The sequence below is a fragment of the Dipodomys merriami genome, unplaced genomic scaffold (genome assembly GCF_024711535.1).
Source record: "Dipodomys merriami isolate MVZ:Mamm:240054 unplaced genomic scaffold, mDipMer1.0.p SCAF_1, whole genome shotgun sequence".
Classification (NCBI taxonomy): Eukaryota; Metazoa; Chordata; class Mammalia; order Rodentia; family Heteromyidae; genus Dipodomys; species Dipodomys merriami.
Window position 1 is genome coordinate 2,819,403 of NW_027202270.1, and position 16,105 is coordinate 2,835,507.

General features: G+C 52.2%; 1 protein-coding gene across 1 annotated transcript in view; it reads left to right on the top strand.

Moving 5' to 3' along the window:
* Col6a3 (collagen type VI alpha 3 chain) overlaps nucleotides 1-16,105 on the top strand; it is an 80,505-nt gene that overhangs the window by 22,168 nt on the left and 42,232 nt on the right. The window contains exons 4-8 of the mRNA XM_070010921.1: nucleotides 1,919-2,521; nucleotides 8,451-9,035; nucleotides 10,640-11,239; nucleotides 12,550-13,122; nucleotides 15,213-15,821. Coding sequence (XP_069867022.1) covers nucleotides 1,919-2,521; nucleotides 8,451-9,035; nucleotides 10,640-11,239; nucleotides 12,550-13,122; nucleotides 15,213-15,821 — 2,970 coding nt within the window. The remainder of the gene's footprint in view (nucleotides 1-1,918; nucleotides 2,522-8,450; nucleotides 9,036-10,639; nucleotides 11,240-12,549; nucleotides 13,123-15,212; nucleotides 15,822-16,105) is intronic.

Here is a 16,105-nt window from a genome sequence, read left to right on the forward strand (position 1 = left end):
TCAGTGGCTCAGAGCTGGAAATGCTGAGGAGCTTTTTGTGGTATGATTTACCCATACTCTGTCTCATGATATGAGGTGAAGTACCTGCTGTTGTATCTCAAACTCCATGGCTCTTCAGCTTCCTAGAACCTTCCGGAATCTTACATTTTGGCTGAAGAGTGACATATATTTTGGAGTTCAAAGCAAGAGCACAGGCTTATTGGGTACTCTGTGTGAAAATGAAAAAACAAACAAAAAACAAACCAAACCCAACCCCAAATCAGTAAAACAAGATTGTAATTCCTGTAGCAAAATGATTATCCTCTTGTTACATCTAACAAGAAGGACTGTGATAGAAATTTTCCTAAGCAACTTTCTTACCCTGTGCTTAGAATTAATCTGCAGAGATGTCATCAGGGATTTCCCCTGTGTTTAGGGGAAAAAGAATCTTCCAAAGGCTGGTACTTCCTGCCTGAGCTTGCGTACAGGCAAATTTGCATTGCTTTAGAGAAAAACTGCCAATTTTATGAGGCAGGATTTGTATGCTTTTTCACAGTGAGAGTAAACACGATTTTCTGGCACAAGTCAAATTTAATTTGTCTAATTTTCCCCTTTTATATTATCTTTAAGTAGTTGTACAGAGGAGTTGCCATTTAACAAAGCAGATTAAGATTGCAATGAATATTGATCAGTTTCATCGTTCTCAAAATTTAATTTTAAATATAAAACATTTACCATCATTTAAAAGAACAGAATGAATGGTCTCACAATATTACCATTATGCCCCAAATATAATTTTTCTAAACCTAAGAATATGAATATATATGCTTACATAAAAATTCATAAAGCATAATTCTCCCAGTTTAAATCAGTCTGGATTTAAACAATTCTAATTGTGCCTTTGAAATGATCAGTAGACTTACTAATGACTAATTTTTTCTCCCAATGCACCTGCGTAACCCCATTCTCAGCAACAGAATGCGTCAGGCATGTGAAGGAGGTCTCTCTCAGACAGTTTTACATCCTTTGCCTGACTCCGGAGCTCATTCTGACTAAGGGATGATCACCTTCTCTCAGGTTTACCAGATGACCCACTTAGAATGTCATAAAAATAAGGTTGGATAATTATGTCATGGCTGGTTTCACATCACTCTGTTTAACATCGTTCTGCATTACGTGATTAGATACAGAGGCAATGGCAAAAAGAAATGGATGAAACATCTTTTCTGGTTCCAGGCTTGCATTCGAGTTTCACAGAGCCCAATGGCATGTGAGGAAGAGAATACCAAACACAGAATCCATCGCAGTATTTTTGTAAAAATAAAAATGTGACATGTAGGTTGAGTCCGCAAAGTTGCATGTGCTCAAGTCCTTTTTTCAATTTGATGAAACAGTGGTTGTAGGAGGAATGAAGTCCTTGCCTGGGAATATGGGTTGCTGAGTTCCGAACCTGGCACCCTGTTCTCCAAGCTGTGATTTGTATACAGAATCCTCATTGTTGCTCAAGGAGGCAGCAGAAATGACCCCCAAATTAGATTTTTGTTTATCTATTCGTTTGTTTTCTCTGGCAGTGTGGCTGTTAATATATAAACCCATGCAGCTACACTTCTCTCCAAACTGAGTAGAACCTTTTAGACTATGTACCCAAGATTTCTCCCTTGGAAAAGGGAATGTGTTTTGAAATTCAACTATAAAGATGGTGCCAATGAGATCTGGATGTAAAACGTCCGTGTCCACACTGCGATGTAAGAAGTTGCCTCTTATCCATTCAGAATGCAGAACTCAACAAGAGTTTCACGTTCCTTAATCACCATGTGTTTCATTTGTCCCTACTCCGTGTTTCTTGTTGGTTTCCAAAGAAACATGTCAGAACACCGAACGATGCATGTGGTCACTTGTTCTAACGCTTTCACATGTTTTGCGTTTCTTTCTTTTAAAGCACAAGACTCTGCTGACATTATTTTCCTTATTGACGGATCAAACAACACCGGAGGTGTCCATTTCGCTGTCATTCGCAACTTCCTTGTAAATCTCCTTGAGAGGCTCCCCCTTGGAACCCAGCAGATGCGAGTGGGGGTGGTGCAGTATAGTGACGAGCCCAGGACCATGTTCTCCTTGGGCAGCTTCTCTTCCAAGGCTCAGGCTCTGGAAGCAGTGAAGGCCTTGGAGTTTGCTGGGGGGGAGCTGGCCAATATTGGCCTGGCCCTTGACTTTGTGGTGGAGAACCACTTCACGCCGGCAGGGGGCAGCCGCGTGGAGGAAGGGGTGCCGCAGGTGCTGGTGCTCATCAGTGCCGGGCCGTCTAGCGATGAGATTCGGGATGCCGTGATAGCTCTGAAGCAGGCTAGCGTGTTCTCATTCTGCCTCGGAGCCCAGGCCGCCTCCAGGGCAGAGCTTCAACACATAGCTACCGATGACAACCTGGTGTTTACTGTCCCGGAATTCCGTAGCTTTGGGGACCTCCAGGAGCAATTACTGCCCTACATTGTTGGCGTGGCCCAAAGGCACATTGTCTTGCAACCGCCAACGATTGTCACTCAAGGTACGTATGTCCTTCTCGCCACCCCTGTGGGTGGGGGGTGTTGCCATGCATGGTGTTTTTCATAGAAGTGAGGGGGGCACCGGAGAGAAACTGTAAGTACCCACAGTCCAGTCCTTGCGGGACGAGCTGGCTTCTGGACGGGATGGATGTGATCGACAAGATGCTTGGAAGAGCTAAAGATCAATGAGTGAGTGGAGAGCTCTGCTAGGTCATGAGGCACAGGGAAAGTGTGCCTTCCAGGGTAACACAACAGATGTCTTGTTTGGAGTGATTGTGCTATGTAGTTGTAATCCAGCCCTTCAAAAAATGGTCTTCAGGGGCTCATTGCCATTCCAAATAAGCTAGGCCAGGATGACGGTACTGCTGGTGTGTTCATAGAGAGCGTCTCCCCCAAGACGGAAGAAGATTACAATGTGTCCTCTGTAGCTGTGACAATGGGAGAGAGACTCTTCTGAAGGCAAGGGACAGCGGCGCACTCATTGGGTTACATGTTTACAAAATATTCCATTCCTCTGCTTATCATGTTCAGAAGTAATTTTTCTGATGGCAGTATACATCCCAATGGAAGTGCGTTCACCGTGCAGTCAACTAGAGTCATTAAGAAACATACAGCCAATCAAGTCATAGTGATAATGGCCATTTGACACACATGGGAGATGTGTGGACATCATAGTTCACAGCTCATCTGATGAGCTGAGATGTTGGGTCCTCTTCAGAATGTATCAGTGTTCTGACCTTGGTTAGACCAACTGCATGCCAGTCAGTCCATGAGGGCCACCATGGTGGGCACCATCCGGGGCCCCCTCAGTCCTCGAAGACCTCGATCCTCATTATCTTTCCAGTGTCCCAGCAGAGTTTGTGCCCAGTGAAAACTGGCAAATGAATGAGATTTATAGAAGACTGGTAGTTGGTGCAACCAGTGGTTTGAATTTTCTGGTGTGGAGTAACACTCATTTTCTACCTTTGCAAGTAAAGGGCCTGTGTCTATACAATGGCTGTGGTACTATTCCAAGATAGTATTCATGGCTCATCCTATCCCAGGGATTCCAGGCTGGCCCCCCTTGAAAAAGGATTGGTAGTAATTTAAAAAGAAGCATTTTGCAGTGGACAAGCCATTACATAAAACTGAGAACGGAAGATTTTAAAGCGTTCATTAAAAACCTTATTGGATCACAAATGGAACTGGCCTCTACCAAATAGTCCTTTTTTAATTGTCGGTATAGTTACTGCATGCATGTAAAGGGACTCATTGCCTTACTAAGTGTTGTGGAGAATTGAAGCAGAATTAGCACAAACTTCCTCTAAATGATTTCCAAAGAGGGCTTTTTGTTGTGAGGACAGTCAAGTTGCAGCAGGTAGCTAGCGAAGGACCACATCATCTCTGCTCATATTGGACACCAGAACCATGGATGTGAGAATTAGGACCGTATATGTGAGAATAGCTTTCTGGAGAAGTCTCTTGGTCACGTTGAGTTCAGAAAGGTCAGTCTACTGAGGTTGAGTTTAACTCCCCTGGGCTTTTAGCCTTTCTTCACTTGATGGGGCCACACACCTGACCCACTAAAGTCCCACAGGGAAGCTGGGAGAAAAGTCAAAGTTGGGTGTATTGCGTCGGCACGGCAGTGAAGGGCAGAGGAAATCGTATACAGAGGCCAGCTGCTTGCCTTGCTGGGACCAGGAAATTAAGGAAACAATTAGATGGAAATAGTTTCCCAAGGTCCTCTGGGGTCACATATTATCAGAAGTCAGTGATCTCTCTAGGCTTGGTAAGCACAGATGATACAACATCACCGTCATGGGGAGACGGCTTCTTTTACCGTCTTCTGTTGAGCAGCTGTGTAATCCTGGGCAGGTCACACAAATTCTCTGGGCTCTGATTTCTTGAGCTTATGGCAAAGAATTTGCACTTGATGAAAGTATTTTTGTTTCAGGAGAAGATTCAGCTTCTTGATTAAAACAAGTGATTTCTCTGACCTACTTTCAGATTCCCCTAGATAACCAGAGTTTTAACTCTCTCTTTAAAAATCATGCTTAATCCTAGCAATTAACTTGTAAGCATTCAACAACTGTTCCTGTCTGTCTGGCTCATGCCAGATGCTATAACAAGTACCGAGGACACAGCTGTTTATGGAGACAGGGAGATGGCTGGCCTGTTACATTAGAAGGAGGAGGAAATGATAAACACGTAAATGAGCTCTGGGTGGCTCACGCCTGTCATCCCAGCTACTCAGGAGGCTGAGATCTGCGATCACGGTTCAAAGGCAGCCCGGGCAGAAAATCTGTGAGACTCTTACCTCCAATGAACCACCAGAAAACCAGAAATGGCGCTGTGGTTTAAGTGGTAGAGCGCTAGCTTTGAACTGAAGAGCTCAGGGACAGCGCCTAGGCCCAGAGTTCAAGCCCCACGACCGAACAAAGGAAACAGTCCCTGGGTGTGACAGGTTACATGAGGGCGTTACGCAAGCCTGGGGTAGAAAGACTGTGGGAAGGGGAGCTAGAAGTCCTGGGAGAGGAGCAGGGAAGCAGGGGGAAGAACGGGGCAGCCCCGTGGCTGTGCGGCCTAGGATAGCTCAGCTGGAGTGCGGGGAGCGGAGGTGCCCGGGCCCAGCTTCACTGATAGACGGAAGCCGAGAGGCAGCTCGCGTGGGTGTGCTACGCCCGAGGCGAGCACGAGGAGCTCAGGGACTGTGTCCAGCTGGGTTTGGAGAGAAGGTCTCAAGAGGCTAGAAAAGGGAGAAGGTCCTGGGGATGGATGCCCAGGGAACGTCTCTGTGCTTCTGGGCGAGGGGGGCAGGCCTGGGGAGGTGCAGGGTGGGCAGAGGGGCCGGGAGGGAAGCGGTGGAGGATGCAAAGACCAGGAGCGTCCAGCCAGGGTCGCAGGGAGCTGCCGGGCAGATTGGGGCACGTGGAGTAACGGTGGTGCAGGGGAGGAGGGCCGCGGGGCTGGAGCAGACACGGGGAGGGGAAGGAGGGCTGAGGCGGGGTGTGGAGGTTGGGTGGTGGGAGCGAGGTGCTGTCCCCCAATGGCTTCCTTCTCAGTCATCTGTGGAGAGGCCTCGCAGGGCAGCGGTGGTGGAGGAGGAGAGGAAGGGCGCGGGGCCATGAGGTGTCACTCATCCTGGGGTGACCTTCCTGGGAGTGTCCAGACTGGTGCTGTCCACTGTGTGCGCTCCTGGCTCCCAGTGTGAGGCCCCGGGTCCTGGTGGGGGTGGGGCCTTCCTCCCCCTCCCCCTCCCCCCCAGCTGCCGCAGGGAGACACAGTGGAGAGGAGAGAGGATCAGCATGGAGCTTGGATGGGGGTCTAGAGACGAGGGAAGTCAGGCGGCATGAGGACAGGCCCCGGGGAGGGGGTGAGGCTGGGGGAGGAATGGGCACAGAACGTGCCACCGCGGAGGACAGCAGGGAAGTGGCCGGGTGGAGTGGGCAAGGCTCCAGAGAGGGCAGGCGCTGCGGCGGCGCTCGGGCCAGCTGTGGCTCTGGAAGCAGGCGCAGAGTAGACGGCAAGCGATACTTTATTGGAAGTGCTGGCTGTTCAAGCCACTGTGTCCCAAATGTGCTGCGGTTGGTGGACTCAAATGGACACAAAGACAGCTCCCAGGCAGGGCAGCAGTCGGGAGGCTTTGGAGGGCTTGCTCTGAGAACCCTCACCCGACTCTCGGGCTTCTGAGAGCTCCCGGGAGGAGCATTCTGGGGCTTTGCTGAAGGCTGAGGAGCTCCTGCTGCGTTTCCGGGTGACCACCAGCACCTCCCAGCCTGCCTCCAACCAGGTAGCAGACCCAGACCCAGCAGGACCGCGTGGTGGGGAGGGCAGGTCCTGCCCCGTGTGGACTGGCGTTTCAGAGCAGTGAGAGCAAGTCTGAACGCACCCCAGACACGGTCCCGATCAGGCCAAAGGAAGGTCGGATGCCCCGCAGACGTGGCTTCTGTGGAGGTGAAGCTGGGAGTCAGTCAGGTGTTGGAGTCAGGAGCAGACACCGGAACCCAGTCCTTCTAGAGCCATTCAGGAGTTCCCAGTGCTTCTTTGGCTTGGCCCAGCACAATGCCAGGCATCCAGTGTGTGATGAGTTCCCAGGGAGTTAGACACAAGCCTTCTCCTTCTAGCTATGGACCCAGAATCCAGGGCCAACGCCCCAGATGTGGACATGGGCATGAGGAGCGTGTACAGGGGCTCAGCTATAAAGGGTGTTAATATTTGGGAGAGGGTATGTGTGACACTTAGGAATATGGGCCTACTTGACTATTGCATGTGATAGGTATGAAGAATGCAAATGTGATGGAGCCATGGTGCATTATATGTGGAATACATGTATGTATATATATATTCCATACATCCATACATGTGCACATTCATTATCCCTAATGGTATAGAGGAATAAAAAAGTCTACTAGACTTGTACACATTCAATTATTATTTGCAAGGATATGCTAAACCCAGCCCAGGGAGACAGCAAGATCTAACCTTAAGGAAGGAAAAAGTCCTGAAGAGATGTTTATAACCAGGAACTGGTAGAGGGATGTCCTGTGTTTGCTGCTGCAGCCATAGGTAACTAGTGCACAAATGTCATCCTCCTGTTAGAATGCAGACCTCCTCTCGTGCTGAGAGTGTAGGGAGAGGGTGCAGGAGTCATCAGAACCACTCCTGGGGCTCTTGTCTCTGCACTGACACATGTTCCCAGCTCCTCACAATCAGGAATGAACTCCCTTAAAAAAACATATTGCAGCCAGGCGCTGGTGGCTCACGCCTGTAATCCTAGCTCCTCAGGAGGCTCAGATCTGAGGATTGCAGTTCAAAGCCAGCCCTGGTAGGAAAGTCCAGTTAACCACGAGAAATCTGAAAGTGGTACTGTGGCTCATGTGGTAGAGCACTCGCTGAAGAGCTGAGCGATAGCACTCAGGCCTAGAGTTCAAGCCCCATCAGCGACAAATAAAACCCCAAATACCAGAGCCCAAAAACCAAACAGCACAAAAGGCAGCACTGATTCTTAGGAAGGTATTTTTTTGCCTTTAGCACCAGCCTTCCTTCCTCTGCCAGGCATTACTAAATCGGCCTGCCAGCCAGCTGCCTGGTGCCGGGAGGAGGGGTCTGACAGGGGCTGTTGGGCGAACACCCCCTCTCAGGTCCTGCCTGCTACATTCTTTAGATCTCAGAGTCTGGTCCAGTTCTGGATGGGTGCAGGTGTCTAAGAGACTTGTCCACACCTCGGGCAAGTTGTACCCATGTCAGGGCTGGCTGGACGGAGGTCACAGGCATCGGAAGCAGGGGCCGCCGGAGGCATCTTGCTTTGCGGTTGTCTTGAAGTCGTGACAGTATTAAGGTGTCACTGGCCACCCTCCCCGCCAGATCTCTTAAGTGAAAAGCTTTGGTGGCGCTTGCTGTGTTTGATGTTGCTCTCCTACGTTTTATAATGTTACTTTTATTTTTTAATCTGGAGAAGGGAGCCACGGAGTATCAAGCTGAAGAGATACAGGAGGTGTTTATTCTCTTTTGACGTTTGTACTTGGCCATGTGTGATATTGGAATTGGGTCTCCGACTCAAGGCTGCCTGCCTCTGAGCTGATCAAACATGGCGGCTTGTTTTATTTCTCCAGCGATGGGTCCTTTCTGGCCAAGTTACATGTCGATGGTAGAAATGAAGTGACTACCTTTTTAGTGACAGCAGGTAAACAGGTGACGACATTGTTTCTGCACCACGATTTGGCTAAATGTATGGACAGCAGGCGGGGCGGGATGGGGGCCAGCCTGGCACCATGTAGGGAAGGACGCAAATGTCACTTGGTGTGTCATGACACATTCCCCCTGGGCAATCCATGCTTCCCACTCACTAGCGTGAATGACAGCATCCTTGCCCGAGACGGTGGCTTTGTAGCGTCCCCACTGAAAGTGGTTGTTAAGGCCTTTCTACTCACCTGTTAATATTGCTACCTACAGTCATTGAAGTCAACAAGAGGGACATAGTCTTCCTGATGGATGGCTCATCCAACTTGGGGCTGGCCAACTTCAATGCCATCCGAGACTTCATTGCCAGAGTCATCCAGAGGCTGGAGATCGGACAGGACCTTATCCAAGTGGCAGTGGCGCAGTACGCAGACACTGTCAAGCCCGAGTTTTATTTCAATAGCTATCCTGGCAAAAGAGAGATGATATCAGCTGTGCGGCGGATGAAGCCTCTGGAAGGCTCAGCCCTGTACACGGGCTCCGCTCTGGACTTCGTTCGTGACAAGCTATTCACTAGCTCGGCTGGCTACCGGGCTGCGGAAGCGGTCCCCAAGCTCCTGGTGCTCATCACAGGTGGCAAGTCCCTAGATGAGATCAGCCAGCCTGCCCAGGAGCTGAAGAGGAACAGCATCATGGCCTTTGCCATTGGGAGCAAGGCGGCCGATCAGGCCGAGCTGGAAGAGATTGCTTTCGACTCCTCCCTGGTGTTCGTCCCCGCTGAGTTCCGCGCTGCCCCTTTGCAAAGCATGCTGCCCAGCCTGCTGGCGCCTCTCAGGACCCTTTCTGGAACCTCTGAAGGTATGGTGGCTGTAGCTCGGGCTGTAGGAGGGTGGCTGGCAGGTAAAACCTTTGAGAAGAAACAGTGTGGAGCTGCTGATGACGAAAGCCACAGCAACACACAGAATTTATTTCATGTTTCCTTTCCCCTGGGTTGAGAACGTACAGCTCAAACATCATGCAGTAAACTCATATGATGTAAGCTCTGGGGCCCCGAGGCCCATGCCTGTGCCCCTCTGGCTGGAGTCCTGTCTCTGTTCTTATTCCTGGTTGAGGCCCAGAATTCTGTCTTCTAGCAACCCCTGGCCACTGCCTTTTCCTCCTCCCTGCCAGAGGAGACAGGGCTTCCAAAGAAGCCGAGCCTGACCACCCCTCCCCCTGGGATGCAGTGGCCTCAGATTTCAGCCTCTCAGATGAATGCAGTTCTGTCCCCAGTGAAGAGAAGATGAATATCACGGGCTTCTCACCTTACAACCCTTCCTCTGCAGACCTTTTAGTGCATGACCCCCGCTGCCCGGACACCTGCTCTGCCCAGACGCTGTGGCCTTTGAAATCCAAAAAGCATGTGCACTCCCTCCCTCCCTCTCTCTCTACCACACCCCTAACCCACCCTTTTTATAACCGAAGTTCAGCTTGATAAACATAGAGAACAATTAATTTGCCTTAGAGTAAGGCCCCAGGGGAAAAATAAAGCAATGGGAATTTTTTTAAAGACATAAGTTAAACAGGTGATTAACGGTCAGCCCACTGGGAGGACCTCTCCCTGTGGTTATCCCAATCCAAGGGTGTTCTAGTCCTTCATGTATAGTGATGTGGGGTTCGCATACAACCTGTGCCCACTCTCTGGTGTGCATCACTCATCATGTTGGAAGCCATGTGGATGCCATAGATGTGAACCCTCAGATAGGTGGGTCTGTCGGCCTTTGAGAGTTACACTTTGTAGTATCTAGGTGTTTATCCTCGGCAGGTGCAGGGCATAGTTTCTTACCCACCAGCCCGACACTTCCCCTTGGAGGAACTGCCCTGGGTCCCTGGCTAATCAACCAGTGCTACGACCCCGAGGAGTCGGGGATGAGATGGGTGCAGGAGGGACAGGCGGGAGGCTGAAGGGTCTCAGGCCCAAGAAGGGACTCTGCTGATTGGCTTTTAGTCTTAAGGATCACAGGTTTCCAGGTCAGGAGGGCAGAATGCTCCCTGGCTGGGATGGAAAGTTCTCCCTAGCTGCACAGGCCTGGGAGTTCCAGAGGGCTAGCGCCACCCAGGAGGTCTGTGGTGGGAAGTGTCAGAGAGGAACGGGGGCCTGGCACCCTGGTAGAAGGCATTTTCAGGGCGGGATGTCCTCTTCCTGGGATGCTGACCTCTGCGTGTCGCACACATCCTCACTCTGCTCCATCTGTCTGTGAGCCACCTCGGTTGTGCACATGTGGATATTAATTCTATATGCCTCACCAACACCAGCCACCACAAGAGGAAAATATGCAGCCGCTGCCATATTTTACCAGGCGGCGTGCTCTGCCACGCTGGCTGCCTGTGATCTGAGTGTCGGCATGCGTGTCCGCGGGGCGGGCACACATGGGCCCCTTTCGCTGTGTATGTCTCACCGTGTTTTCTGTGCTTCACCGCAGTTCACGTAAACAAAAGGGATATCATCTTCCTTTTGGATGGATCGGTCCACGTTGGCAAGACCAATTTCCCCTACGTGCGCGACTTTGTAATGAACCTAGTTAACAGCCTTGATGTTGGAAGTGACAATATCCGTGTGGGTCTAGTGCAATTTAGTGACACTCCGGTCACGGAGTTCTCTCTGGACACGTACCAGAGCAAGTCAGAGCTGCTGGCTCACTTGAGACGCTTTCAGCTCAGGGGGGGCTCGGGCCTGAACACGGGGGCGGCCCTGAGCTACGTCCAGGCCAACCACTTCACCGAGGCCGGCGGCAGCAGGATTCGGGAACACGTGCCGCAGCTGCTGCTCCTGCTCACGGCCGGGCGGTCTGAGGACTCCTATTTGCAAGCTGCCAATGCCCTGGCCCGTGCGGGCGTGCTGACCTTCTGTGTGGGGGCCAGCCGGGCCGACAGGGCAGAGCTTGAGCAGATGGCTTTTAACCCAAGCCTGGTGTACCTCATGGACGATTTCAGCTCCCTGCCGGCTCTGCCTCAGCAGCTGATTCAGCCCCTAACCACGTATGTTAGTGGAGGGGTGGAGGAAGTTCCACTCACCCAGCCAGGTAAACCTACCCCACCAGCTCGGGGCCTGCCTCCCCGGTGCTACGGCCACAAGGAAAAACCCAGAGCCTGCGAGCCGTGGAGAGACAGCCGATCCCTCTGATCAAAATGTTCCCCACAGGGGCTCAAGATGCCGTCCTTGGCAAGCTTAGACTCCAAAGGGCATTTGTGAGTGGCAGTGCGGAGCCATAGCGGAGGAGGCAGGGTCAGCGCTGCCCTGAATTCACAGCCCCTCCTCCACGCCCATCAACATTGTATGGAGTGAAAATCCAGGGGAGAAAAGAAGGGGTGGGGGGGTGAGAGTGGGGTGGGAAGAAAGAGAAACGGGGGTGGGGGAAGGAGGAAAGCAGGGATGGAGGGAGAAGGAAATGGGGGGAGAGATGGAGGAGGGAGAAAAGAAGGGAGGGTCAGGAGACCTGGGGGAGGGGAGCAGGGAGCAAAAGGAGAGACCTTTTTTCCCCCATACACAGGCATGCCCGGGGATCATGAACAATTGGCATTTTTTTTCTTCACGAGGCAGCTTTTGCATCTAGACTCTGCTGTACGTAAAAGCCGCCTGTCCCTCTTCAGAATAGTAACGGTGGGTTCCAAAGGAAGAGGGTCATCCTGTCCTTTACTGTGGCACCTTGTGGAGGCCTGGGACCGGGGTCTGGCCCTTCAGCGGGCTGCTTCACCCACGGCTGAGCCCACGGGAAGCCTGATGGGAGCACGGACAGCTGGAAATGCCATTGATGTGACAGTTGCCATTTGCCCCATGACGTGGCATTTGCATGGCACGATGCGTTCCCCTCGGGCTGTCACTCTGTTCTCAGTGGCGCAGTGACAGCAGATCCCCAAGCGCTCGCAGTGCCCCGGCCTCCCAGCAGTGACGGGGATGGCCGTGGGTCGACACCCATGACCTCCACGGGACGCAGAGCTGACCGGGTGACGAGCCAGCGCTGCCTGGGTGGTTCCTCTGTGTCAGCCTCTGTCACGACAGATCCAGACAAATTTGTTAGCCAGGGTCCAATAGGACCGATATATTTTCGATAGCGTTCTTACGGCCACGTGACCGTGTTGTCTGATCTCCCAGGGAGACTCTGCCTGGTGAGAAATGGGGCGTGGCTGGCTTTGCCGATTTAGAGCAGCTCCCACAGCCTAGGTTTTGCTTTGACGAGGACACGTTAGGCAGGAGGGCTGGACCGTCTCTTCTCCTGCTGGTACAGTGATCCTCGGATGAACTCGGTCAGATGCTGGTGGTGCTGGGCTGCGTCTATGTGGCCGGTCGGCCAGGATCCCCTCCCTTACTGTGTCCCATCCACTTTCCTCGTAGAGAGCAAGCGAGACATCCTGTTCCTCTTTGACGGCTCAGCCAACGTCATGGGCCAGTTCCCCGCCCTCCGGGACTTTCTCTACAAGGTCATCGACGAGCTGGACGTGAAGCCGGATGGGACGCGGGTGGCCGTGGCGCAGTTCAGCGACGACGTCCGGGTGGAATCTCGCTTCAACCAGCACCTGAACAAGGCAGAGATCCTGAATCTCGTGAAGAAGATGAAGGTGAAGACGGGCAGGACCCTCAACCTGGGCTACGCCCTGGACTACGCGCAGAGGCACATCTTCGTGAAGTCCGCGGGCAGCCGCGTGGAGGACGGCGTGCTTCAGTTCCTGGTGCTCCTGGTGGCCGGGAGGTCGGCCGATGCCGTGGACGGGCCGGCCAGCAGCCTGCGGCAGAGCGGGGTGGTGCCCTTCATTTTCCAAGCCAAGAACGCGGACCCTGGGGAGCTGGAGCAGATCGTGCCGTCTCCCGCCTTCATCCTCACAGCGGAGTCGCTCCCCAAGATCGGTGACCTCCAGTCGCAGATCGTCAGCCTCTTGAAGTCAGTGAACAATGGAGCCCCAGCTCCAGGTATGGGGACTGCGGTGCAGCCACATTCTCTCTACCTGCTTGGTGCAGGCTGCAGGCCCTGGCCCCTCAGAGAGAGGACGCCTGGGGCTACCCCAGGGTGAGGGGAGAGGGAAAGGTGACAGGTGGTTTCTATGGGAACAAGAGAATGAGTTTTCCCTCCTCAATTTGACTTTCTAGCTAGTCTCTTAGGTAAAACGCAAGAATCTTGGTGATTATTTTCAAGGGTGTTGGAAGGTTTCATAATAAGATAGATTATGAAAACAACACTAGCTAGCAAATCCCCTCTTTAAACATATGTTAGCCAGGTACTGGTGTCTCATGCCTGTAATCCTGGACTCGGGAGGCTGAGATGTGAGGATTACAGTTCAAAGCCAGCCCGGGCAGGAAAGTCCATGAGACTCTTATCTCAGATTATGCACTGAAAAAGCCAGTAGAACTGTGGCTGTGAGCTAGCCTGGAGCAAAGAAAATACAAGGATAGTGCCCAGGCCCTGAGTTCAAGCCCCAGGACCTGCACCAAAAAAGTATTTTATTTGGAGGATCTTAAAGAGGGGAGCTAATGTTCTCACCTCTTTGCCCAGAAGATTCTCAGCTGCAGCCAGAAGGATTTGGTAGTTATTTCAAAAGGCTTTGGAGAAAACACGATCCCCTTTCTTTCCTCAGATTCCTAGCATAATGACCTACTGACGTCCCCTAGAGGGCCATTAGGAAGGAAGAGGGCAGAGAGAGTGGAGAGCATCCTTGCTAGTAACTGAGTCCCTTTGTAACAAAGCCCCGGCGTTGGACCGAGGCATGTGTGATTAGGTACAGGGCAGGGATGGGCCTAGAAGAGGGAATAGGAGGTAGAGTCAGGCCAGCAGCAGGACCCACAGATCCTGCTTGAACAAGGGCAACTAGAAGGCAGCCTCTGCCATGGTCCTGACCCCTTAGCGAGTGACACGCCAGCTTCCCGTTTCTAACAAAAGTAGAGATTGTTGGAAGGATGGCTGCTAAGGACCCCGATTCCAGGCCGCCACTGCCCCTTGGTTGTGCTCAGGTTGGGCAAATCACTTTATCTCATTTATCTCGCTTCTTCTGTTTGCTTTTTTTTTTTTTAATAAAATAAAGACCAAGAATGTGTTTTACTATGTGCATGAAAGGCCACATAGCATGGCTATATTGATAGCTAAAGTTGGTTTCATCCTCCAGTTCTCCATAGCTTTGTTTTAAGGGAAATCAGTGCTGCGATTCCTTTACCACACTCACGGAAAGCTAAAGGCACAGGAGGAGGTAAAAAATAATCCCCACTATAAAGGCTGCACTAAAACTTCTAGATGCTCATTTAGACCATGTAACACTGTGTGTTACAGCGCTTTTTATTTGGTGATAAAGGTTCAGCAAAAAGAATGGTTAATTTCACATCTACTTTTGGTGAAGAGCTGAGATTCTAGAGCTTCTCCACTGATTGCTGCATCCTGCTTGCAGCTGGTTGCAGGTTGGCACTCTGACCTCTGAACCCTCTGGCCCAGCCATCCCAAGTTCCTCCCGGTCCTGCACGGTTCCCTGAGCTCACCTTGAGCTTGTGTGGCGAGGTTCTGAAGTGACTAGGCCTTGTGGATGGGAGCATCTGGTTCCCATTTCTGCCGTAGCACATTGCCAGGCACAGAATGAATTTGCTCTTCACAGTCTGGGAGTTTAGGAGGTGGAACAAGTCTTGCCGGCTTCAAGTGAAGCTGCCATCAGGTCCGCATGCTTTCTGGATGGAAGCCCTAGGAGACTTCAGCTTCCCCAGTGTCCAGAGGCTGCCTGCCCCTCCTGCCTCCTGGCTGCATCCTCCATCCTTGAAGCGGGTGGCGCGGTGCCTTCCTGTCTCTCTGACCTCTACTCCCACGTCTCTCTCTGGCTCTGACCCTCTTGACTCTTTCTTGTCAAGGCATCTGAAATTAATGTAGCGATGTTGGATGTGCCTGGATATTGGAGGACTATCCCCCAAATCCTTTTGTGAATTCACTGGCAAAGTCCGGTTCACAAAGACTGGGAGGTGGGCTTGTGCAGGGGCCGCAGCAGCGTGAAAATGCCCCTCTCAGAGACTCATGACGTGTCCTCCTCCAGTTTCAGGCGAGAAGGATGTGGTGTTTCTGATCGACGGCTCTGAGGGCGTCAGGAGCGGGTTTTCCCTGCTGAAGGACTTCATGCAGAGGGTGGTAGAGAGCCTGGACGTGGGTCCTGACCGTGTGCGCGTGGCCGTGGTGCAGTACAGCGACCGGACGAGGCCCGAGTTCTACTTCAATTCCCACATGGACCAACAGGGCGTCATCAACGCCATTCGCAGGCTGACCCTGCTGGGTGGGCCGACCCCCAACACAGGAGCTGCCCTGGACTTCGTCCTGAGGCACATCCTGACCAGCTCAACTGGAAGCAGGATGGCAGAGGGCATCCCCCAGCTCCTGATCGTGCTCACGGCCGAGCGGTCTGGGGACGACGTGAGGGGCCCCTCGGTGGTCCTGAAGAAGGGCGGCGCGGTGCCCATCGGCATCGGCATCGGGAATGCCGACATCGCCGAGATGCAGATGATCTCCTACATCCCGGACTTCGCAGTGGCCATCCCTACCTTCCGGGAGCTGGGCACGGTCCAGCAGGTCATCTCCGAGCGGGTGACCCAGCTCAGCCGTGAGGAGTTGAAGCTGTTGCAGCCCGTTTTCCTGCCCCCGTCCGGCCCAGGTGAGAGGGTGTGGGACTCATGGGGTCCTTCTTCCTTATAATGGGCTACTCACTTTGTACCATGGCTTTCAAAGTGTGTTCAGCCTTGCCTCCTCTGCCATCTAGCACCAGAGCTAGGGTTACAGGAAAAATGAGGAAGCACACGTCCTTTTTTAGAGGTTGCTAGGATTCATCGTTTTGGCCAAATTAAAGCCTCTGGGAGGGCATAGACTTGTCCTAGACTCAAATTCCTCAAAGCCTCGGGGTAGGACGCGGAGAGGAGGGCGGGCCTGGCTGCATCTGTG